This window comes from Pezoporus wallicus, unplaced genomic scaffold, assembly GCF_028554395.1.
Source record: "Pezoporus wallicus isolate ANWC-B61680 ecotype Strahan unplaced genomic scaffold, APGP_CSIRO_Pwel_v1 scaffold_6362, whole genome shotgun sequence".
NCBI lineage: Eukaryota > Metazoa > Chordata > Aves > Psittaciformes > Psittacidae > Pezoporus > Pezoporus wallicus.
In genome coordinates this window covers 8505673-8531926 of record NW_026637663.1, presented here as the reverse complement: position 1 = coordinate 8531926, position 26254 = coordinate 8505673, and the positions used below count along the sequence as shown (strand labels likewise).

At 38.9% G+C, this 26254-nt stretch overlaps 2 protein-coding genes across 5 annotated transcripts in view; both read right to left on the bottom strand.

Annotated features, from left to right (window-relative positions):
* NUP133 (nucleoporin 133) overlaps positions 1 to 14238 on the bottom strand; it is a 31971-nt gene extending 17733 nt beyond the window's left edge. For 2 of the 3 annotated variants that reach the window (XM_057407029.1, XM_057407030.1), the window contains exons 1-13: positions 13973 to 14238; positions 12529 to 12647; positions 11698 to 11801; positions 10552 to 10659; positions 8802 to 8933; positions 6559 to 6729; positions 5753 to 5908; positions 5594 to 5664; positions 4886 to 5033; positions 4065 to 4212; positions 3159 to 3316; positions 1886 to 1977; positions 39 to 202 (exon numbers count right to left, since the gene is read on the bottom strand). In XM_057407029.1, coding sequence (XP_057263012.1) covers positions 39 to 202; positions 1886 to 1977; positions 3159 to 3316; positions 4065 to 4212; positions 4886 to 5033; positions 5594 to 5664; positions 5753 to 5908; positions 6559 to 6729; positions 8802 to 8933; positions 10552 to 10659; positions 11698 to 11801; positions 12529 to 12647; positions 13973 to 14157 — 1756 coding nt within the window. In that variant the 5' untranslated portion in view covers positions 14158 to 14238. The remainder of the gene's footprint in view (positions 1 to 38; positions 203 to 1885; positions 1978 to 3158; positions 3317 to 4064; positions 4213 to 4885; positions 5034 to 5593; positions 5665 to 5752; positions 5909 to 6558; positions 6730 to 8801; positions 8934 to 10551; positions 10660 to 11697; positions 11802 to 12528; positions 12648 to 13972) is intronic. The other variant, XM_057407026.1, reaches the window with a different exon arrangement.
* Positions 14239 to 20575: 6337 nt separating this feature from the next.
* Positions 20576 to 26254, bottom strand: part of LOC130597987 (TAF5-like RNA polymerase II p300/CBP-associated factor-associated factor 65 kDa subunit 5L) — a 51951-nt gene continuing 46272 nt past the window's right edge. The window contains exons 11-16 of one of the 2 annotated variants that reach the window (XM_057407021.1): positions 25095 to 25304; positions 24747 to 24826; positions 23588 to 23768; positions 23303 to 23346; positions 21776 to 21810; positions 20576 to 21185 (exon numbers count right to left, since the gene is read on the bottom strand). In XM_057407021.1, the coding sequence (XP_057263004.1) occupies positions 20894 to 21185; positions 21776 to 21810; positions 23303 to 23346; positions 23588 to 23768; positions 24747 to 24826; positions 25095 to 25304 (842 nt within the window). In that variant the 3' untranslated portion in view covers positions 20576 to 20893. The remainder of the gene's footprint in view (positions 21186 to 21775; positions 21811 to 23302; positions 23347 to 23587; positions 23769 to 24746; positions 24827 to 25094; positions 25305 to 26254) is intronic. The other variant, XR_008971901.1, reaches the window with a different exon arrangement.

The following is a 26254-nucleotide window of genomic DNA, read 5'->3' as shown; positions in this document are numbered from 1 at the left end:
AAAACCTCAAAACATAACAAACACCACATTATATTTACCTTCAGGTACAGATTCAGCCCATCTCGGATCAGAGGCAGGGTAATCATCTATTAAGTCTACACTGATCTGAGTCACTGCCCTATCCAGTTCAGTATCAGAATCCAGATCAGTGTTACTTGGAAAGAGCTCAGTTACCATGCTTTGTGCATTGACTATATCTTTCCTGAAATAAAAGAAACACAAAGTATGTGAAATAAAAACAGCAGATAGGATTATAGGAACAAGAATCACTCAATAGGATTTTCTGATATCCTTTTTGTGAAGCGCTTTAGATTATAAACATCAAGCATTGTCTGGGCTCTCTTTGAACTAACTGAGGATAAAAGTTATTCTGATTCTATGAATAAAGGTACTCTGACTCTTTGCAAGCAAGCAGGCTGTACAATTTATAAAATGAAAAAGTCCCTGTCAGGAAGGGTTCCAGGTCACTTTTTATTTTATTGCCTCTATTACTACTATTTAAGAGAAAACATTCATCATATAGAACTAAGTCTAGATGTCTCTGGTAGCTAAGTCATCAAGTTTCTACTGCTTGCTTTAAAATCTTCACAAGAGTACATGCAATCACTCTCACAAATGGTAATAGAGTAAAAGCTCTCAGGAAAATACTTCAGAAAATACAATGCATTATTCTTGCACTACCACATCAAATCACTAATTTCTTCTAGTTCCATAAATATGACCCATCTTTTAATCAAGATAACATTAAATTTTCATACTGGTTCACACTGCTTTCCTTACTACCTCCTACATTCTTTTGACACTGTTTACAACTCCCTTGCTTGCATCCACATTGATATCAGCTTTCGTATTTGTTATCTGTGCACTCAGACCTTGGCTTCTCAGTCACCTCAGGACTTCAACCATTTTCAGCAGTTCTGTTTACTGACATGTCCACTTCCAAATATATGTAGATTTTCTTCCTAAATTCTGTGCATGTTGAGACATTTTAGTCTTTATATCCTTTCTTATATGTGCCTAATCCTCTTCATAATCTTCTATCTCACATGCAGCTCTATTTCAAAAGCACTCCTACTTCCTGTTATCTTAAATCTGTTCTTTCCATTTTCTTAAGACTCTTTAAGGAGATTAATCCTATGAGGCTTTGTGGGCTGGTATTGGTTGGCTTTTTGATTGTGAGTTTGTTTTTTTGGGGAGGGGGGGTGTTAATATACATTAAAAACAATCCCCTCTAAATATAAATAGCCTATGTCTATTGCTCTGTTTATCTTCTTCCTCCTCTGTTTATATTACTCATCTCAACATCAAACCTTTCCAAAGCACTGCATGTCTCCCAAGGGTCAAGTTGCTTTAATCAGGATAGTCTGATGAACAGTATTTCCCTTCCACTCCCACTCTCCCATAACAGTCAACCTAAAAAAGATCTTGCCACAAAATCTGCCATGCTAGTTACCTTCATGACCACATAAAAAGTAATTAAAGATATTCAAAGTACTACTGGAAACAGCTATGTAAATAAAAAAGAGGAAGGAAAGAAAGTTTTTTAACAATAAAACACCACTTACTACAAGAATAAGGAAGTCAAAATAACAAAATTTAAAGTTGTTTCACTGTCAATAATGTAACTATGGAATTTACTATAGAATTACTTTGCAGAGTAAGCAAGTCACTGAGATTACAGAAGTCTGCTTCTAGCACATACATTTTTTCACTAGCCCAAGACATAGCTAATATTTTCCTAATAAAGATGCGCATGTGTCATTAAAAGAGCTTTGATTACAACATTACAAGAGTATCTTTGCCAAGACAATCTCTTACTCAAACATTAGAGTGCCTTCAAGAACAGCAAACAAAGCAAGCCTCAAAAATCAAGTGCAATTTGTACCTGCAGTACTGTAGAAAAGCAGCTTTCAGCAATTTAGTCTTATCTTCCTGTGCTACAAATTCTAGCCTACTGGTTATGTCAAATGCAGGACTCTGAAAATGAAAAGTAAAAACTTCAGCCAAAAGACAAATACTAATCTTCATTATGAAATGAAAATGATTTTTCTAAGTAGTAACAACATAGATTTAAAGTAAAAATGCCACTTAGAAGCAGTTGTGTTTAAGCCAAACATAAGCCCATAAGATAGATCTCAATGGAAATCACAGTGGTGTGACCTCAAGCATTCTAATAAACTTCACATAATCTGTAAAAAAAAAAACAAACAAAAAAACCCCAAACAAAATAAACCCCACCTTATGCCAACTTCTTTCACCAGTCAAATTTTTTATGATCATTATTTTACCATTTAAACCCAACATTTTTGACAGAATTTAGAAGGTATCTGCGAGCACTATCACCCACACAAGCAATCTAAGTATAGATAAATCTAACTAGAGATTAGTTCAGTAAGAAAAACAGTTCTACCTGAGCATACCACACACAAAGGTCTTCTACTAAAATACTAGTTAATAGCAACTCATTTTAAGGGTGGTTTAATTGGAATAAGGATTGAAACTCACTTATCACTTAGAAATATTCTCTAATTTATATTCTAACAACTTGCCTATTCTTCCCTCCCATTCCAGGGACATCTTGTCAACAAATTCCACATAAATTTTAAACTAAACATGTTTGATATAAACTAAACTTTAATAAACACACATTGCACAAAATATCAAAAATACTTTTATATATTTTAATAACATTATATTAGAATAAATATATACATCTCAAACAGGGAAGAAACAATATTCAGCCACTATCCTCAGCTTAACTTGCAAGATTTTCACAGCATAAAGGAACAGACACATATGACTGAAGAAACCATCCTGATTAAGAAGCGAGAAGGAAGTCTGAGTCTCTGCATAGCATTGTATCAGGCCTAGAGACATACAGTAATAAACCTACATGAAAAAAAATAAAAAGATTTCATAGAAATCTCAACTTCAAAACAAAGGAAAACCAAAAAGTTACCCAAACTGCCAGATATTGTAATACTTTCTGGGTTTTAAAAACTGCCGTCATTACAAGCATTTAAGTCTCCAATTAAAATAACTTTGTAACTTTAAAACTCAAAACAAGTCAGGATTTCCAAAGGGAAAATTCAAGCCTGCCCAAAAACCAATTCTGTGTCTACACTCAGTTTTCAGCCAGCCAAGGAAACAACCATTACCTCACTTCTCGGTCCAGCAACAGAACAGGACAGGGAATCTTCAAGGTCTTCTGGAAGCACAGAAATGTTTTCCCTGGACAAGATGGTAGTAAGTCCGCTTTTTTTGGCAAAGAAGATGGGGAGGCCAGTACAGGAACCCGCTCCTAAAATGCTATCTCCTAAGATTGGAGGAGGGGAGGAAGCACATAAATGCCATTTTAAGAACAACATGTAACAGTTTCATAGACAAATACTCAATTTTGTCTTGAACCAAAACAGTAACTGACAGCTCCACCTGACTTAAACTGCGGGCACTATTTGCTACTCATGCAAAGTTGTGCATGTTTGAAGAAAAAAAACAAACAACCAAAGAAAATAAACAAACAAAACCCAACAAAAACCAACCAACCAAAAAAACAAAACCAAAGCAACCCAAACCCTACCAAACAAAACCAATAAAAACCCCAAGATTCAAGTGGTTCAAACTCTCCCAAAGGAATCATGTGCACAAGCTACTCGAAAACACCTCTGAAGGTCAGGATGACAGAGACATCTGACACAGGCACCTAGTATGTATTTTAGGCTGAGCATTGACACCATGTTAACTTCAAAACAAACCTCAAAACCCACTCATAGTGAATGCTGGAAGAAAAAGAAAATGGGTGCAACCCCCTCTCTCCCCCAACCAGAACCCCCATCCTTTCATATATCAGAAGCAGATATCTACTTTATTTTCATTTGAAACAATGTGGAGTAAGTAACAACAATACTGGGTTATCGTATCAGAGCTTTCTCCATACACTCATGAGAAATTCCCATCTTGAAAAATTCAATAAAGAGAAAAAGGAGCATAAATATGACGTTGCTCGGAACAAAAATATTCTATTAGAAAGCATCAGCAAAATGTTACTGCTCCCCCCCCATTACCTTGTATGCCAAATATGATTTTCTCCTGTGGTAAAGAAATTCTTCCAGTTCCAGTGGAACAAGCAAACACTTCATTTTCCTTATAAAGGTAAGCAGCATGGCTAAAGTAATCTGGGACTACCAGACAGCATACCACTTCCTCTTCTGACTGAAAACATTACATATGAACAGTATCACATATAAAATCAAAACCCTAAACAAACATCTAACATTTTAAAGGCTAAGTTGCCTGAATTTAATTTTTAACAAGATATGGATATAACTTTTATTACCTAAATGCCATTACAAGACAGAAGGGAGAGGGAGATGAGTGGAAGTTTACCAAAGAAAGTTAATGCCCAAGTTTGTGCTCTTTCTGCTGGAAGCATAAATGAGGTACACTCAGGACAATGAATGTGTCCTCCCCTCCCAGCAAGTCAGCAGTCTAGTGAGGACCAAAATACAGGCCTTTGTCCTGCTACTGAGTCTTAAAACAGTCTGGTATCTGTTCTCAATCAATTGCATGTGTATACCACAAAATTACTCTCTGGAAATTTTCACAGACAGAACAAAATTTAAATAAATCAGTAATAATCCAATGTTTAGACTTCTTTTTTTTGAGGCTTTATCTTATTCTTCCCAATGTAAAGCATAAACTTTACATACACTTACTATTAAACATTAAAAGATGCTAGTACGTATTTTCCTCAGAATACTATGAATACGTACTTCCAATAACTGTAAGACAGAGAACTTGTTTTTCCTTTACACAAAAATCTGATAGCTGATTTATTCTGAAATACTGTGTTCTCAACTCAGTTTCTGGGCCTTCACCTGCATACCTGAAAAGACGGATTATACTGTGTGACCTCCACAACAACATCATCAGACATCTGATAGCCTTTATCTTCTACTGTTATCAGAGTGTAGTAGACAAGACATGGACGATCTCCAGGATGCCATGCTGCAGCAAGTATCACCAGTCCATCACTATTCAACCACAGATATCAAACCATTGAGAGATGATCATTATGTATTTTACTGTTCAAACTCTACCACTTATATCTAAGTAGAACCACAAATATTTTCAATACTGCATTTCTTTTTGAAAGAGAAACTATTTGCTCTTTCAAGCTGTTTTATTAACAGCTTGAAATAGTATTTATACTGCAGTAGAAAACTGAATGAAGGCAGTTGTGATTTTATATAATTAAATACAAGAGATACTGAATTCTCTGCATTTGTTGGAACAAGTTACAATTGTTTACTTGCTCTGTTTGTATTATAAAGACAAAACAAATACCCAAACCTGATAAAATGACACTAAAAAAGTAAAAATAATTATTCTGTGGTAAATAATTTGCAATGCTAAAAGACATAATGGCAGCATGAAGTATACAGGATAACCTAACTAACCAATATGACGTGTTTATTTTCTCAACAGTGGCATTTCAGTAAAATTAAATTGCAATTACTAACAAAGTTTTTGCAAGAAAACAGAACATGTGTCACATTAATGTCAGTTACCAGATGCAAGCTTACTTCCTTACCGATTCTGTTGCAAATCCATATACTGTATATTTACTCCTCCTTTAATATCTTCATAGTTACTTTCAGAACCCTAAAAAACAATACATCTGACTTATAACTACATGAAAATAGGCTATTAAAGAAACACACAAGCCCTTTCCAGGTGAGCTGGCTCTTACCCAAATTGCATCTGTAATATGTTCTTTCAGGATCCTGTTGATATCCCAGCTGAGAATATAACGTTCTGACGAATCATCAATCTCCCATTTGTTTAGATTTGAACTTGTTAGCATATAAAAGCTTGATCTCTCTTTATCCCAAAGAACGCTAGAAATCTGTATTTAAAAAAAGAAAAAGCCAGAAAGGTTAAAGCACAGCCTTAATATTTGCATGCAACAATCTAAACCACTCTCAGTCTGCAAAAAACATCACTTCCTTGGGCAACCTATACAAGTTACATTACAAGCTGAGAGTATTAGAAAATTTCCAAGAGAAGTTTTATCTTACAGATAAAAGAACACTTATAGTGTTCTCTAAACACACCACAGGTGTTTTAAAAATTGGAAGAAAATATGTTTCTCATCTGTGGAGCTCATTGGCAAAGCTCAACCCAATCGCCAAACTCTTGCCAACCCTTATGAGGAAAGTAAAATTACAGGTCACTGTTAGTTTCTTCAAGTATTAATGAGGCTATCATTAGAAAGAAGCAGGACTTTGAATCCTTGCATATTCCCCAGTAAGTATTACTTCTTTAAAGTTTCCTTTTATTTACATGTAAAGAGCAAGTAAGCTTTCTCCTTTACTAAGTATACAGATTTATTTGGTTTCTTTCTTACAAATGTCAAAGAAACATAAGTAACAAATGAGTGGAGTCTTGTCTTTTCATCATACATCTTTACTTTTTTTTTTCCTTTCTTAAACACCAAGGCTAGAAATGACAACAAAAATTAAAGCAGATTACTATATGAATGTTATTCAAGCTTACCACGGCATCATTTCCAGGAGACAATATACCCAGAAGAGAAGAAACCTTCCTACCAATTCCAGAAAACATGCCCTGACCTAGTGGTAGGGCATGCTGATGAATCTTGCCAGAAGTATCTGGTATCAATCGAACTAGCTGGCCGCTGGAAGATGATAAAATAAAGCTTCCTCCCTAACAAAGAGAAAAGGCAACTATATTAAAGGAAAAAGAAGAAAAAAAGAAGAGTACCACAATAAAATTGTTTCAGGAATGTAAGACAGAATCCCTTATGTCAGCTTGTAAGGATAAACACTAAACAAGAATCAGACACTATGCATCCATAGTACTTAAGAGCTAACAAAGAAAAAGTATTTTTCACATTAAAAGACCATTTAAATGATTTTTTCCCATTATTCTCTATGCTTGAATCACTGCCGTATACAACTCAAAGTATTCTTTTAAGTTTTAAATCATGTTTTTGAAAACATATGAAAACATATTTAATCAATCTCTAGAGGTACTACATTAAACCTTCGTTATGTGAAGTTATTAGTTAAATAATATCACTTGCACGTGTGCATTTAAAACCTGAAGTGCTATTAAGCATATTGTAACTTTTTTATATATAGATATATATATACACAATATAAATATATATCTCATCCTATCCTACAGGACACTAATCTAAATGAACTGTGTAACAAATCTTCTATGTCAAAAAAATTGTCAAACATCTGACTGGTACTCAGCACTGGCAGAGACTCATTTTCTTAGCATTGTATGACATTTTTATCCATGAAGTTCCATTTCAGTTTAACAACAGAACTAGTATCTCATGTAATCCTTGGAATCTAATGACGAAAAATACTGTTACCTTTGCAGTAAGAAAATGTGAAAAGTCTTGCGTGTTATGCAAAATAAGCACTAGACTGTAGGTGCTTTTATACTTTGTTCTGGAAGCAGACTTTTGCAAGGGCATCTCTTGCCTGCCCTAATGGGTGCATCCACCTTAGGACTTCAATTAGCATCAAGAGTCTGTTTCTGAAACTCATATCAGACAGCAGTCTGAGTGTACCAGCTCTACACCCTTTGAATCAAAGTAAACTGAAAGGTGGGTTCTGACCACTGACAGATGATCATTTCATGTAGCTAGGCTGCACCTAGATTAAAGTAACAACCCTGCATCCAAAATGACCAGTGCAGACAGTGACATTGCCTCATCACCAACTTTTTTACTTTACAGATCCTCAATTGCTCCCTATCACTACTTGCTAACAAAGACATAGTTTTCAGTCCCCCTAACACTAAGGCATTACAAAAATCCAGTTGCCTTCAATTCAAAACTGATCAAAGTTTCTATGGTAGAGGGAATGAACAAAGCCTGTTAGATGTACAACAATTTTCCAAGAAAATGAATGTTAAGGGCCTGGAAGTTGCTGAATTGTTTATCTGCACAGGAAATGGTCACAGAACAAAATCAAAAAGAAATTTAAAAAAACAGCAAAATTTTCATCATCATACTATACAAAAATGATGTTAAAAGTTAAATCTGCACAGTGATAGGATGACTATTTAAGTATGGTTGTCATACCAGTAATAATGCAGCTTTAGAACACTGATTGATTAATAACAGGATACTGCTATGAAAACAAAAAGTTCCTCTGGTTCTGAATTCACACTGATACCAATGTTTCATCTACAGGTGTAATAAGACCTTGCTCTCCTCATCTTGATGTCCAAAACTTGGGCAAAATTCTCTAATAGGGTAGATACATATTAGTGTTTCTTAACATCTTGAAACTCTTAAGAAATTCATCACGAAGATCATTGTCTTCAGATTAGGTTTACAAATATTTATGACATGCTGATGCCTTAAAATAATTTTTATAATACACGATATGAATAGATGTTGAAAAAGTCATGTGATAAAATGTAACTGAATTGATAAGTAGTTTTGAAGATAAAATACTGTAACACTGAGAGTTTTTCCACTCACACTGAATTGAGAGTTTTCCCCCATTTAGGCACATCAGCAGCAGAAAACACTTTCTAAGAACAATTCATAATATGCTTGTTCATTACTTTCTTACAGAAATCTCTTCAATTCTGATGAAGTAGTTCTCTGGTTTTGTGAAAGCAGACTTTCTACCACTGTAATTAACCGCAGTAGTAATACTGACACACCTCACAGGCTGAGGTACCAAACTGTTCCTGTTAAACACAAATTAAAGTAGTATTTTAATATAAATCATACTGTACTGTACCTTTACTGCTGTTAGAAAGCTGCACAGAGAGCCTCCAAAGTCTGTAAAAGTCTCTGTATATGAACCTTCATGAGCAATACTGGGCCAGTAGCGCACAGAACCTTCACTGGTAGCAACCATTACTGCCAGAGACTTGAAGGGAGAAAGTAATTAACAGAATAAAATAAACTAATCAGATTGCAGCTTTAAGTAAAACATGTGATTTTACATATCAAGATTGCAGGTAACAAACACACAAAAAAGTAATAAACCTACATAGATACACACTGACAAACCTAGAACTGAATCACAATATTATTCTGTAGTATAGCTTAGTATCTGCAGGAACTGCTGCTTATTTTGCTAACTATATTTTCAGCTGGTTCTTGTTCCTGATAATTCAGGGTCTGCTACTGAAATGCAAACAAAACTCACAGTTGCAAGACAGGAAAAAGCTTCTGGAGAATTCCAGGTGCCAAGAATTATAAGCAACCATGGCAGACTTGAAATGCAGACTGTAATTTAACACAGAAACTGCTCAAGTGTCATTAAAAGAAACATTAAATCATATGTTGGCTCTTCTCTTCGTAAGACCTAAGCTCACAGTATGCCTGCATTGAGGCTTCTGACTCAGGAAATCAGATACCAAATTCAAAGAATGAAGCAAGAGACTGTTGAACTAGAGACTTAGAAAACACTGTATCTATTCTACTGGTTGGTAAGAAAAATTGCAGAATAATAGAAAAACTGTAGGAGCCCTTACTGAGCTCCTTGGAGTTTTCTAACTATATTCTAACAGCAATATTTCTACTTCACTTTATAAAATCATAATATCCATGCGTATCAGCATAATATCATGCAATATCAGCTCACAAGCTGAAGAAAAAGTAAACAATTTTAAAACTTGGTTTAGGTGTATTACTTGCTCTTAAACTTCTTTGAGTATGATTAAGTCATAGAGCATTTAGAGCTTTATGAGCTAATCACAAGATACTAAGACTGCTTTTCATCATCTAGAAGTGTAACACAGTAAGTCAAAAGAAAACATCCAATTACATATTCTGTGCTGCTTCTCCCTTCCAAAGACAACTGCTTATCCAGTTTTATTACAGCACCAGACATATTAACTGAAAACTACACCCAAGCTGAAAATGAGAGCTTCTTTCCTTCATGAATGATAGAAACAGACACATTAACATACTTTCAGAAGACTTAACGGATCTTCAAACTTCACTTTCTAGCACAGTAATGTTACAAAAAGTCACTCAGGAAAGCAACCAGTCAACACAGATTAAATCATCTATCCTCCCCGTGCCAGCTTCCTTATAAAGGCCAGCCAAGGGAGGGTGCTTCTTATCCATGTGTACTCACAATTAAACCACCGATGATTTTTTCCAGCCAGTATGCATTTAAATTGCACTTGCTTTGGCTGATTGCCCTCGTGTTTATTGTTAGCACAATATTTTTCTGTTTACTGTACTTTTGTGTGTTACAAAAGCACAAGCAATCCTTAGGAAAACGCTTACTTCATCTGATCCTATCACATGTAAATAACGTAACTTGAAAAGACCAGTATTTTGTTTATTTGATTTTTATTGCTTTTTTATTTTTATTTTATATTTATTGCACACTATCAATCCAGACCTTTTGAGACTATATAGCAGGTATTACAGACCACCAAATGCAGTTGTCAAATAAGTACTTGATAAAATTGGATATATTCAAAGGTACTCAGAGTATTTTTAAACACTAAAATATAAAAATTGATCACCTGCAGAGAAGGCACATCACCTGAGGAACCGAGACAAGATATAGCTGCTAAACTAGAACTCCACTGGAAGTCACTGGGTGGCAGCTGTAGTTCCTTGCACAGAGATAACTGTAAGAATGGAAGGAATGCCATAATAAATGAGACTGGAAAAACTTATTCCTCTGCTACAAATAGTTTAGAGGTTTTGACCCTTTAAAAAATTAATTTTCAACTAGCCCAGACAATGTGTAAAGAAACCAAAATAGCACAAGGCATTTTCAGCAAGGTTGTTACAACCACCAAACAGCTAAAACCCACCTACTTGTACATTTTCAATCACTCTTTTTCTTTAGTTATTTCTGAATGTTTCTCACAACACTATAAAACTGAATTATTTCTTGACCATTCCTTAATATAATACGCTAACGTGGCAGCAAAACAAAACTAAACTAGAAGTGCTTGAGAAAGGTCAGTAGGTACTAACAGAGTGGAGAGGGTAAACGCTCCTCCCTTTCCCCTTCCCTCCTCAAATTAAAAAATCATAAAGATTTTAACCCCTTGAAGAATCTCTACAAGTACTAGAATGCTTAGGCCTGACAAGCCACTGTAGAGTGTAGAATCTATGTAATTAATGTATGTTGCACTAATTGAAAGACACTGATTTTGCAACTACAGTTTTCCTCTAACAGTTCTTGCTATTCACTGAAATGTTGTTGAAACATCGCCCAGAGGGGAAAAATAATAACACTGCCATAAGAAATCCAGATGAAACGTAAATTCTGCACAGGTGAAACTGTTTTTTTGACAAGCTGAAAATCAGTCCCAGAATAATCTAAACCAATCTGTAACATATCAACCGTTTTTTAGCTCTTAAAATATGCTTTATCAAGTCTATCTAACATGAGACACGCTTATTAAAATGCTAAGAATTAACCCTAGTGTTAAGGTGACAAAAATTAAGAAAGCAATATAAAAATGTTAAGCTTCCTCAAAAGCTGGAGTTTCAGTTACTCCAGTTGTTAGTATGACTTCATGCCAACCCTGCTGCTTTTGGGGGAAACCAAACTCCAATTTATAAAGAAACTCTTGCTTTAAAAAAGACCACAACTGAATAGTTTTTTGACTAGCATAAACACAGAAGTTTTTCCATCTTGATCGTCCAGTTACCTTAGCTACTGGAGACTGACCAATCTTCCAAACAATCAGCCTCTCTTTATGGACTAGCCAGGCCCATCCACTTTCATCCACTTGAACACTCAGCTGGTCATCAGCTACATGAAAAGTAATTTTCGTAAAGGATTCATATTTTAAAAACATAGCAGAGTAATCTTAAAAGCAATAAACTTTCATTCTCATATGAAAATAAGAAATATATTTTATATTAGATTAAATTCCATGTTAGAATTTCCACGTTTTTGACCAAGAGAACAAATTACTACACAGTTTAAAAATCCATTTGACAAATGCCCAGTTTTTGAAAGTGAAAAGCAAGGCAATTCTAGAAGCTATTTCTGTCAATTTACAGCAGATTGTAATAGCTTTGTGAATTGGTCAGCAATTTTAAAGATTATTTCTAATATACACATTTTTGGTTCCTCTTATACATATTATGAAAACTCAGCCACAGGGAAAAACTACTTAGGAGACCAACTTCTTGAACTCTGGGAAATGTCTGTATCACTGGGGCTTTTAGAAGTGGTAACAAATGGGGACTGAAAATGAATTTAAAAAAACAGAGCAAACTACTACTGGCTTTCTTTATAACCCTGGATTTTACCGTACATTGGTTAAGACCTGAAGGATATTTACATGCATCCATACTCACATGGGTGTTATTACAATTATAGCTACCTAGTTAACCAAACTGGATTCAAACCTAGGCACAAACATTTCAGTTTCCACGGAAAAGTCAGCATTTAAATAACATCAACAACACATTAACACTTCTCTCACCTGTCAATTTTCATGAGAAAAATAACAGATAAAATCAGTTCTTACCATCAGCTTTCTTCAGGGCTTCCATAACCTTAACAGGCAGAGAGGATCCAAACCCCTTAACATCATAGTTAATAGTCTCACTTGCTGAAGGGAGCTGGATAACTCTGGTAGGAGTTGCTCTTAAAACAAAAAGTTACTTTTTAATTGTTTCTTCATCAGTTTCAACAGACATTTATGTCATTAGTATCTGTTTAGAAATAGATGTGATGAAATGGGTTTATGTAAAATAAACATGCTTCCTCTGGGAGCACCATCTAAAGCAGTAACTTGGTGACCTCCTTACAAGTTGTGAGCTGTCATTAAATTCCTTTATTTTTTAAGGAACTGATTTTTGAATATGCATTCCTCCACCAGCAACACAATTACTGTTCAACTTCTTTGCAGCTGGTGCAGTGCTGTGTTTTCCGTACCACAGCATGTCATGCCCAGTATAGAAACCAGGGGAAGTTACCCCAAAGGCCCAGACTGCTACTCAAGGTTGGACTGGGTATCGGTCAGTGGGTGGTGTGCAATTGTATTGTGCATCATTTGTGTTTATTGTTTTATTTTCCTTTTCCCCTTTTAGTTTTATATTCCCCTTGTTATTTCCCTTATCATTATTATTATTGGTGGTAGCAGTAGTGGTTTGTGTTATACCTTACTTACTGGCCTGTTCTTAACCAATGGGAGTTATTCTTTTGGTTCTCCTCGCCACCCCTCCAGGACCAGGGTGGGGGGAAGAAGGGAGAGTGAGTTACTGGCTAGGCTTAAACCACAATAACCCTGTACAGGTTGTTGAAAGCAAGAGCTTTCAGGCAGACCCCTCTCATTAGGCTCATTTAAGAGCATGCCTTAATACACTGAGACACAAGACCAACAGAGTCTAATTGCTACACGTTACTAAATAACATTTTTTCCTATCCTTTCACTCTGTAAGGTTGAACCATTTTATCTAACTAAAAGTCTTTGTGTCTGCATCTGGCTTTTGGTTGCGTTCGTAAGACTCAAGGAAGAGATTCTGATGGCAAGCACTTCAACACTTGGTGATTTTATTTTTTTTTTCTAATGATGACACTTTTTTAATCACTAGTCTCATTTTCCATTAGGTCTCTCAGTCACTAGCAGTACTTTAGCAAAGAGCAAGCCTGTTCAGATCCTCAGTTAACAGCACCCCAGCCGTGTATGGCAGGCTCTTTCCTCAGGCAAAGAAAAAGCCAGCCACCCCTGAGGAGCGAGGAACCTGACGGGAGCTGCAGTCAACCCACTCCGCACCGGAGCACCACCATGGGATACGGGGAGGCCGCGGCTGGTCCCTGTGGAAAGGGTGGCCGAGGAAGAGCTCGGGAGACACGCCTCTCCCCTCAGTGGGCCGGGAGGCGGCTGCATAGTGGGCAAGCCCTGACCTCAGAGCTTTCCCCTTTTCCCCTGAGGAGAACACACGCCGGTTTCGGCCGGCGGAACTCACCGGGCAGAGAGGGAGCCGCTCCTCCGCGCCACCGGGGAAAACAGCACCGGGGAGCTGGCTACCGCCACGGCGGGCAGGTTCTTCCTGCCGCCCGGGCGGGAGAGTGGGCTGGGGGCGGCGCTGCCGAGGTTCCTGCGGGCCGACCCGCCGGGGGTCCGCGGGGAGGCGGGAGCCGAAGGGAACATGACTACAGCTACGGCTGTGGGAAGAAGAGCGGCACGAAACCGCGCTCCCGCCGGACGCCCGGTAACTGCGTCCTTCCGGGGCGGAGCGCAGCGCGGCCCCTGCCACGGAGCGGCGGAAACCCCGTGCCAGCTGTCCTCACACCCTGGGGGCTGTCTTTGAGGTTAACCCGGCAGCTCCATTTGGGAACCGTTTCTCACTGAATTCAACAAGTTTTGGTGCTAACCAACTCAAGCAGATACACTCAAAAACTGCTGTTGAAAGACCATTGCAAACTGCTCTTCGGCACTTCTGGAAACAGGTTTTCCACTAACATGAGATGCCTAATCTTTAAAATAGCCTGTGCTTGTCCCCAAATTTCTAATAAAAGACCCCTAAAACCACACAAAATATTCCATGCAAACCTTGGTATGTTTTACATTTATGATATATTAACATTTATTACATTTTTTACATAAATTACATTATTTACCTTTATGATAAACACCAGTCATGCACTACAACTATTCAATGGTACAGAATTTTTTAGTTACCCTTTTATAAAGGGGAACTAAATTTTCTCATGGTAAGAAAAAACTGCATTGGTTTGTATGAAAAATGCCCTTCAGAAAGTACATGTGTACTTTCTACTTGGGGAATATATACTATCAATTAAGTTAATTAGTCAAGATAGAAGTAGCTAAAACTACCCATCGTTTTCAAAAAATACATTCTTTGATTAAAAAGACTTACGACTACTAAGCTTTCTATGTGGACAGTGGTCCAATATGACTGAACTTGAAATGGAGATAAACTTGAACTGCTTCATCTGGCAATATTGAAGTATGAGTACCTGACTGTTTCCACACTTTTAACTTCATAGAATCATAGAATAGTTAGGGTTGGAAAGGACCTTAAGATCATCAAGTTCCAACCCCCCTGCCATGGGCAGGGACTCCTCACAAAAAACCATGCCACCCAAGGCTCTGTCCAACCTGGCCTTTAACACTGCCAGGGATGGAACATTTCACAACTTTCTTGAGCAACCCATTCCAGTGCCTCACCACCCTCACAGTAAAGAACTTCCTCATATCCAATCTAAACTTCCCCTGTTTAAGTTTTAACCTGTTACCCCCTGGTCCTGTCACTACAGTCCCTAATGAAGAGTCCCTCCCCAGCATCCTTATAGGCCCCCTTCAGACACTGGAAGGCTGCTATGAGGTCTCCACGCAGCCTTCTCTTCTCCAGGCTGAACAGCCCCAATTTTCTCAGCCTGTCTTCATACGGGAGGTGCTCCACTCCCCTGATCATGGACTTCTCTGGACTTGTTCCAACAGTTCCATGTCCTTTTTATGTTGAGGACACCAGAACTGCACACAATACTCCAGGTGAGGTCTCACGAGAGCAGAGTAGAGGAGCAGGATCACCTCCTTCAACCTGCTGGTCACGCTCCTTTTGATGCAGCCCAAGAGATGGCTGGCTTTCTGGGCTGCGAGCACACACTGAAGCTGGCTCATGTTCATTTTCTCATCGACCAACACCCCAAGTCCTTCTCCGCAGGGCTGCTCTAAATCTCTTCTCTGCCCAACCTGTAGCTGTGCCTGGGATTGCTCTGACCCAGGTGTAGGACCTTGTACTTGGTTTGGTTGAACTTCATATGGTTGGCATCATTCCACCTCACAAGCATGTCAAGGTCCCTCTGGATGGCATTCCTTCCCTCCAGCGTATCAACCGAACCACACAGCTTGGTGTCATCGGCAAACTTGCTGAGGGTGCACTCAATCCCACTGTCCATGTCACTGACAAAGATGTTGAACAACACCGGTCCCAACACCGATCCCTGAGGAACACCGCTCGTTACTGGTCTCCAGCTGGACACTGAGCCATTGACCACAACTTTTTGTCTATAGAGTGCTTCATCCAGAGTCCTCCTGATCAGGCAGTCTGTAGCAGACCCCCACAGTAATGTTCCCCATCACTGTTCTCCCTTTGACCCTGACCCACAAGCTCTCTGTTGACTGATCACCTGTCCCCAGACATAGTTCCATACTCTCCAGCCTATCACTGATGTAAATAGCAAGTCCCCCTCCCTGTCTGCCTGGCCTGTCTTTCCTGTCTGCAACCTTCCATTCCAACACTCCAGTCACAGGAGCCATCCCACCATGTTTCTGTAATGCCAATGATATCACATCCTTGTAGCCATGCACAGATCTGTAATTCCTCTTGTTTATTCCCCATATTATGGGCATTTGTATACAGGCATCTGAGCTGAGCTCCAAATGAAGCCGGCTCATTGGCTGGAGTGTCTGGAATATCTCTACATTGCTCCTAGCATTTATTATAGGCGCTGGCAAGTGACTGGGAGTGCTGGGATGGAATGATGCCCCCTCCCCCAACACATCTAGTTTAAAGCATCCTTGACCAGTCTGGCAAACCTCCTACCAAAGTAGCAAGACCAGCTCCACCAGACTCCAGTAGACCTGGCCTCCCAGATTGAGTCCCATGTTCTGAATAACCAGACCCCTGACTATGGCACCACTGTTCTCACCATTTATTAACCTGCGAAATCCACCTGGCCTCTTCAGGGTCCTCCCCTTTGACCTGGAAGATTGATGAAAAAACTGTCTGAGCCCCAGAGCCCCTAACCCACCTCTGCCAGGGCTCTGTAGTCCTTCGTAATGTTCTCCAGGCTACTGCTGTCTATGTCACTGGCACCCACATGGACCACAGGGAGTGGGTAACAGTCAGCAGGATTTACTAGACCAGGGAGCCTCTCAGCAGCATCCCTGATCCAAGCCCCTGGTAGACACCACACCTCCTCAAGACTGGGTGAGGCCGACAGATGGATGCCTCTGTGCCTTTCAAAGTAGAGTCCCCTATTATTATGACCCGCCACTTCCTCCTGGTGGCACCAGTAGTGATGCTCTTTACTGGTGCATCAGCAGGATGTTCATTCAGTACAGCATGCGTTTCCTTGGTAGCCCCCTGCAGAGCTGTGAAGTGGTTCTGGGTGGGGATGTCAGATTTTGAAGGAAGCCCCTTCCTTTAGTTGTCCTCTTCCTTTTTTTTTGTTTTGTTTTTTTGTGTGTTTTTTTTTTTACTTTTTGTTTTTGTTTTGTTACTAGCTCCCCGGATTACTGCCGTCCTCCTTTTCTGTATGTGCTGTGATGGACGCCTGTGGGCCCTGCACAGTCTGGGCCTTACAAGCAGTCCAGCGCCCTCAGCTTCCCTGACATCTTTCAGGCTATAGACAGCGTCCCGCACCTCAGCCCCTGCTGGGGTAGGACCTCCACCAGGGCGCACCGAGTGCAGCCCTGCCCATTGTGCACCCTCGCCTCACCAGACCGGTGCAAGCACTTCCTGCACCCCGAGCTCTGCGCTGCAGCCTCCCCGCTCCTCGGCTCTGTCTGTGCCGATGCTGCCACCGCCGGGGCAGCTAAAGCAGAGCTCCCAGAGCTGGCCTCGCCCTGACGCGAGCGCTCCCTACCCGGATCGCTCCCCACTTGCGCTGCCGGCGCCAACTTCCGCGCCAAGCACTGTTCCCGCGCTCCCTGGGGCGGGCTTTAGCGGGTCAGGGCGGGGCCGTCCCTCTTCGCTTCAGCGGCCCTGCCGGCTTCCGGGCAAGGCCTGTCGGGGGCTCGAGGCTCCCTCGGTGGCTCTCGCCGCTCAGAACTGAGGCTCCTGGACGCGGTTTTTCCCCGTGCTCCGGGGTTGAGGGCACCTCTCTGGAGCTGTGCACCGCGGCAAATGACCTTTTCTTTGATTTACGGTAAAAGCAAAACATGAACATTTAGTGGAGTATCAGTACACCGTTACACTAATGTAGTGTCCTTCTGCATAGCCTTCTCTATTACGCTCCCTGCAGCAATGCTAATTCATCACGTTATTGTTTTATCAAACAAAATAGAAAGTGCACACACAAGCAAATGGGGAAAAACTGAGTAAAATGCAAGCTGCCATCCACATTTCCCAACATCCATGAACAGTGACACTCACTTTAAAAACAGAAAACTCCACATCTCATTTCTAAAATACGCAAGATGATGCAGCATGAGCAGTCAGTTTGTGCTGTGTGACTCCTGTACATACACTTTAATACACTTCCTCAGGGAATTACTTGGCTTCCTTTTGCTGTCCCAGCCCCATGTAAAAAGCTCCATCTTCAGGTGGAAGATACAACTCAATCTTTAAATCTCATTTTCAACACAAATAGTTTATGCTGATACTGGTTAGAGACTTAACCAGTTCTTCAGCTTGGACTCATGTGGTATTTGTTTTTCACATGAAAAGGTGAATGTCCAGCAGGCAATTCTGACAATACTAGTGGGGTCTTGAACTACCAGAAGGGAAATAGTGGGCTTATATTATAGCCACAACTTCAAAATATACAGGATTGATACTGCTGCTGCTTTTTATTTATTGACTGATGAATTAAACAGTGTAGAAAACACTGCTTTGATAGACTAGCCACAAATAACTGCTTACCTAGTCAGAAAGATTAGTTTGAAAGGATAGTAGCCAGCTCTATTATGAATTCTCATTAATTGGTGGAGTATGTCTTGGAAGACTATGGAGACGTTTAAACAAAGATGTGTATAAAAGATCACTACCATTTTCTTCTTCATAGGTTAAGAAACGTAATGTCTTGCTCATCAGAATACAGAGGTCCCTAATAGGTCAGGGTACGAATCTATTGGATCATTGCATCATGAGTTTAGGACCCCGTAAGCAACCAGAGACAATTCTCCCCATTCAAGACAGCTGGAAATCTGCTGAAACAGTGGCAATACACCAACAGTTTCCACCTTAGACAGGGAGTTCTTCAACTCTAGTAACAAAAATAATGCAATACTTGATTTTTCTTCTCTTTCCTCACACCTTTTTTCTCACTAAGCTAGCTACAGTTCAAAATGAAACCATATCCAGAGTTGGCTAGCGCTGCTGTGGAAGCATACAGCATGCCATGTGCACACACCACATACATTACACACATATAAACCACAAATCTGAAACTGTCCATCAAAGCTTTCTATTTGCAGATGACTACAAACTTTGTTTCCTCACCTTGTTGAGGTCTGTGGTTTGTTCCAAGGAGTAGAGTGACTCTAAACTGAACAAAGTCTGTTTACCAGTGTACGTGTTATGACAGACATTCACCTTGCTGTGGACTAGAGCTTTTCCATAGCTTTTCACACTTTTCTGTGGATTGCAGGGCCTGCCAGAACAACTAATAAACAAAACACATAAAACAGCCAGAAAACGACATAGTCACTCAGTTCAGCTGCAAGTAATTCCTGTAACCTGTGTAAACACATGAATCAAGGCTCACTGCATCTCACGTAAGGAAAGAGTACGAGTAAGGATTAAAGTTGATCCCCTCTAAATCCATTCTAAAACTTGGTAGTCAACACTGAAACAGAACATTGGGTCAGTGGTATTTCTGGCATATCTTTAGCACAGTATCTGCTTCTAGTAAAACTAATATCAGAAGATAAAATTACATTTGGGTGTATTTCATTGATTTTATTTTCATTCCTTAGCACAGGGATCTCTAGTGTTTTCACTATGTGCTACAAAGTGCCATAAATGGCACATTAGATAAACAGGTTTAGCTTGCCCTACAGTAGATATCTCACCTATTGCTAATAAAATTTTCCAGCAACAAGTTTTCCTAGCATAGATTAGTTTTAATGTGACTGGAAAGTGTCTCGCTTTTTTTTTTTTTTTTTTAAACTACCTGGTGGGGTTTTGCATCTTCAGAAAGTCTAGAGAGACTCTATTGGAAGAGATTCTTAAATTAGAAACACAAAGCCTACGCTTTCCTGCCAAATGTACCCTCCTGCAGTTACTCAGATTAATGTAATGCTATTATTTTACTAGCTATCCTTGAGAAGGCAGTTTAGTAGTTGTCCCTAGTAAAGCAGTTATGCAAAACCTGGGATTTCTACCAATGAAAACTTAAGTAACAGTGAAAAAACTTACACATGCCTTAGGAAAAAAAACTTATATATGTATGAGTGTGTTCTTTTGGATATCATCTTAGAAAGGAAGTGAAACTAAAGAACTGGGAAAATGGAGAAGGGAACAAAATGCATGCAAATTTTAGATTTTCCTATGCTGAAAATATACTAATACACTTCCTTTGTCCTTATATATAAAGTCAGGTAGGATTTTTGTTTGGTTGCCTTTTCTCGTTTGTTTTTGTTGGAGTTTTGTTTTAAAGAACTCTCTTCCAACTTATGCTTCCATACTGTGTTCTCATGTGTAATTCTCCACAGCGACTGTAGATGGGGATCATAATCAACTTTCACATTTCAGAACAAAATGGTAACAAAGGACAGTGCAGTGGTGAAGTCAGAAATTTCAGAGTACATTTGTGTCGTGCATTTTCAGACTACTGACAAGCACAGAAAAATTCCTTGAAATGGGAAGAGAATGATATGAAAATGATAAGATTGTCATTTAATTACCCTTAAAATACCCAATGCAGCACACCAACATACAGGGCATTACAGCAAACAAGATTCTAAATGGTCTCAACAAAAAGCAGAAAAATCTATATGCTGAAATTATCTCAATATGTAGACATTTAAAAAAGTTGCAATAATTATTAAAAAGCTTTCAATAAAAAGTTTAAACACATTTAAGTTTCAAAAGAATATTTTGTACATTTTGGAAAAATATAACATTTACTTTACATAAGTGAAACATAAGTTATATTCTTTGTAGTTTGTAAGCTTCCATTATTCATATATTCTCTCATACATTTTCTTTTAATACACCCTTTTCTCTGGGTTGTAAATCTAATGCAAACACATCACTATTCTGAAGAAAAGTTTGTTTCTGCATTAGTTTCCTGAAAAGTCCATTTGGATTTGCAAGTAGTTCATCATGTTTTCCACATTCAAGAATTTTGCCCTTGCCAAGAACTGCAACAAAATCAGCGTTCTGAATAGTCGACAGACGATGAGCAATAATTAGGACTGTCCTCCCTTCCATCAGCCGGTCTAGAGCTTCTTGCACTAGATACTCATTCTCAGCATCCAAAGCACTAGTAAGAAACAGAAAGTGGGGAGGGGAGAGAGGAGGGTATCTGTTATTTTCAGACACATTAGTTGTGCATGCATTAGGCTTATCTTGCTAAAACTGCAAACCCTTGCTATTATTGGTGAATACAAATCAAAGGAACTGAAGGCAAGTTTTGTGAATATGCTTAGAGCATGCATCCAAGTTACCGGCATTACATTCTCATATGCAAATATATGCATGGAGAAATAACAGTAAAAAAAAAGTTATGCTGCAGTGTAAGCATCTCTCACGCTAAGATCTTCATTCAAACTAAAGATACAAAAAAGCCTGAAGTAGATGATTCAAAATCAAGTTACATACTACATATTTAGCTCCATCAAAAATTACAACACAGTGTGCCAGCTATCCTTTCCATGTGGCATAAGCAGCTTTTATCACACGTCTCCTAACCAATTCACACATTCTAGAAAGCACATTCTTGTGGGCGGACAAAAATAAGGGGCTCGATAATTTGTGCAAGGGCATGCAGAGAAAGAAAGAATAGAGAACACCTCCCAAATGTGAGTTTTGCAGGTAAGTAATTTCTAAGTTTCTAATTATTTTCTTTTTTACCTTGTTGCTTCATCTAACAGAAGAATTTTAGGATTCTGAAGAAGAAAGGAAAATTGGTTATAATAACAACTAGACAAGATCTGCGTATTTATATCAATAGAAAACAGCATTCATACAGCTTAAAACTCCAAGTAAATGTACTTACTTCATCAAGAGAACTGAGTGTCATTCAAAGTATTACTTTTAAGAAGTCTAAATACTAAGAGGACAAAACAGAAACAACACTCTTCCATCCTCCAATTTTCCAAACTGAAGTAACGGAATACTATTACCTGGTACTATTTGAAAGATTACAAACTAAAGGTGGGATATGATTTTTAATGCATATTTGGCAGCACTGCAGTCAGAAATTCAATTTCCTATTTACTGCTCCTCTGTGGATCTTTTGCAGAGGCTCAGCTACTCTCTGCTTGCAGTCTGCTATATGTAACTGTCTAGTAACAAGAAATAGCAAAGACCTACCAATAAGCAGTATTTCACCACAGATGAAATACATAGTACTTAAGTACCAGCATTTAAGAACTCTTCCTAATTCAATAAAATAATAAAACCAAACAAAAAATGCCAACACTCAAATCCCTAAGAAGCTTCTTCTGAATTACAGTATATACTCCAAACTTCCTTGATAAAGTTGAGAGTAAAGGTTTAGACTTTATCTGGAAGAGAGGGGACTCCACTGCACTCCCAATCACATATGTATCAACTACTCAATTCTTACAACCTTCTTTTTTCCTCCCAGATAAAAGTCTCTACCCCCATGAACTGTACTTGACATGAAAGGCAATCAGCTTTTCAGCATTTATGGTAGAAGAGAACTGGCATAATGAGGAATTCCTAGTAATCTAGCAGAACTGGTCATGCTAAAATGCTGGAGAGACCTATGCAGCTTAATGTAAATGTAAGCTGGGTTGAGCAAGGGCCAGAACTTCCAGCTGAGCATCAGCACCAAACTGCCTCCTGCAAGCGGCCCCATGGCTGTCCCTGAACCACACTCCATGTCCTTCTAATCCTCAGAAGTCTCCTCAAATTCATGCAGCACAGAGCCTGCCCCAAAACCAGATCAAGGCCAACCCTTGAAGGAATAAATGTGCCCGAAACAGTTGTCTTGAAATCCAGACCAGCTCCCCTCAAAGCCAAGACAGGGCATCTATACAGCTAGTAAGTTGCAACTGAGAAAAATCAACCTAGGAGCAGTTCAGATCTGAACACAGGGACAGAAGTGTCATATATGAGTTTATTAGCACCACATTTCTCAAGTCTTCCTTCATCCTTGACCTGGCCTTCTGAAAGTGACCCCATTATACAATGATTTACTATCGGTCTTGGCAACAACTATCAAAAAGATAGGAAGAAGCACTTAACATAAGAAAATTCTTTAGTTAATCCACTCAACCCTTTTAAACTTCCTCATTGATGTAAAAGATATAATTTTCTTTTTAAAAATGTTTTTTCACCTTTCCCATTGAAAGACTGCCTCTTTTTTAACCCTTTCCACCTCCCAACAGAGCAGTTAAATAGCTGCCTTACCTTGAGCAGAGCTCGAGCTATTGCAATTCGTTGTTTCTGTCCACCTGGGGGCAAAAGCTCAATAAATTGAAATAGGAAACCAGAAGTGAAGTGATTCTAACCAAATGCGTGGGCTGCGCGGAATTAGGCACATGGACTTTAGGGCAAGAAGGGAGATGAAGGGTTTTTTTTTAATACTTCTGGCAGGCTATGACTTTGAGAAACAACTGGTAACAAAAAAGTGATAGAATTCTTAATTCACTCTATAGAATCAAGATTTTTAAAATAAGCAATATAAAGATGTACCTGAAAGCAAAACGCCTTTTTCTCCAACTAGTGTGTCAAACCCATTTGGAAAATCTCTGATAAAACTAGCAGCATTAGCTATTTCAGCAACTTTGTGAATCTCCTCTACAGTCACCGTAGAAGGATCCTCTGCACCATAGGCAATATTTTCAGCAATGGAACAGGAGAACAGAATTGGTTCCTGAGAAATTAAAAACCATAACTAACAGGTAGATCTGTAGTTACATGCATGTATTGTCTATATCTCAAATAACATAAATCCCACTTGAAAGCCCCAGTATTAGTTTATTTTCTATCCAAACAGATATGTAAACTAGAATTAACTGAATTCAAAACAAAGGAGTATAAACATCAGTATGAAGCTCGTACTGGTAGCTCAGTGGAATACATACATTCAAAAAGACAAATGCTAATGTGACCACAGGAAAAGCATTTTTGCACAAAAGTTTTTGGTGGCATTATTACCTAAAGTACATGTTTTGAAATGCAATATATACCCAGTTACCCTGGTGCTTTTAACCAGGACATCAACCTAATAGTTAATTACACTATGAAGCATCTGGGGAGATGACGGAGCTAACATACATATTTTAGCTGGTCAAGTGGTTTATGTTTAAGAGATCACTGAACACCTCTCTGTATTTCCAGAGTTTTGGGGTTGCTACAGAGGGAACACTACAAGAATAATGACAACAGTGCTCTATTTTCATGCTTTCCTACTGGAACTGTGTTTGCCTGGCAACCACAGAGAGCACAGGAGGTCAGTTTCCAAATGGTTGTGTAAAATATGATTTCCATTAATAGGAAATGTTAATTAAATATTAAGCTTTGTATTACTTTCTTCAACGAATCATAGTATACATTAAGATGGTATACCTATATAATTTGCAACAATGTACTTCCCAGTCTTCACATGAACACTTTTCTTCTAAGCCAATACTTCAAGTTGCTGTGATTGTGTAAAAATGCACTACAGAAAAATGGGACCAGCTCTCAATACTTAATTTTAGAACAAAGCACACGCAACAGCACTTATGGTGAGATGGAAGGGTTTCACTGAGGAGCAAGATTATGGCGTTTCAAAAAGAAGCAAAGTGAGGCACAGCTAGTTGATCACACAGAATTATTTAATTGACTTAGAATTACTTTTCTTCCTCACCTGACTCACTGTTCCAATCTTTGTTCTGAACCACAGTGGATTTAACTCACGGATATCAAAGCCATCAACGGTGATAGTACCTTAAATTAAGAACAATAGATTCAAGTGTGTTTGACAAATACTGAAAAGACGCAGAAAGAACAGTCGAGAACAATGACCCCTGGGGATCACATACTGATGGATCAGAAATGCAAAGCCACACAGGCACTGTACACCCCAGAAGGAAGCAAGTGCATCAGTGGAACAGTCACATTAGGACCTCAGGCACAGGAACCCTGACTGCTTATAAGGTGTACATGAAATGCAAAGCATCAATTGTCATGAATGAGAGCAACACAAAAAACATACCTGAGATAGGATCATACAGCCTCAGCAGAAGGGATACAATAGTCGATTTCCCTGTACCACTTGAGCCAACCAGAGCCATAACAGAGCCAGCTGGAATGGAAAGGCTAAAATCTTTGAAAATTGATGTTTCTGGACGTGTGGGATATGCAAACTCAACGTCCTTGAATTCCAAAGCACCTCTGAATGTGTCTTTGCCCAATGTGACTCCCTCTATACAACAAAAAATACAGAAACATGAACAGAAATGAAAATCAGCTCAGCCCTCCTGGAACACACTTTACAGATGCCCAAAAGAAATATCTTATCTCTGTGTTAAATGTAGGGATAGCTGCAAGCCACAATTCAGGACCACAGGGGCTGTATTTCAGCCATGACTGAATTTGTGTGGTAGACCACTCATTCCAGAATGCCATTCAGGTTGCTCACCAGCAGGAAACCTACAGCAAGAGGGAGAATTTGCATCTTGCTAATATCTAACAACTAACAATGTTCACTTCTGGTAGAATTAGCTGAATTCTAAAACATAAACAATTTAAATATTGCCAATGAGAAGCGATGAAATTAAATGGCATTGTTGCAGGCCAAAGTCCTGTTGCCATAGAACACATGAAAAAAGATAAACATTGCAAATCACTTCCTATCCTTTCACCAAGCCACAAAAGTCGCCTGAAACACCCTTCTCTTTGAACAAGAACAGTTCCCTCTCCAGTACCTGCTGTGTAGCTTTTAAGAAGAGGCTGTCACTGGCATAAAGCCGCTGCTAGATTTGTTGCATTAATGACTATTTTATGATTTTTTTTAATGAGAGTGTATTTGATAAATTCAGGACAACAGTGTATTCAAAGACCAATCAGAGGCATAACTCCTCCTAGGCAACAGTTCACTGAAACTAGAATTTCAGTTTGTAAAACACTGTAACAAACCACCATGAAGGAATGATTGCCAAAACTAAATACAACCAGCTTCTTTCTGGAGCGCAGTGGTTGATAGAAACAATTACCTCAGAAGACTATCACTACTAGAACAAGCTTATAGTAAGTAAGACAAAGAAAAAATTTCTTCAAGCCCTCTTAAATGCCAGCAACACATATCTGTACAAAGCAAACTAATCAGACAGCAATGCTGCATTCCCAAAGGACAGAGTCTCACTGATGAAGTTC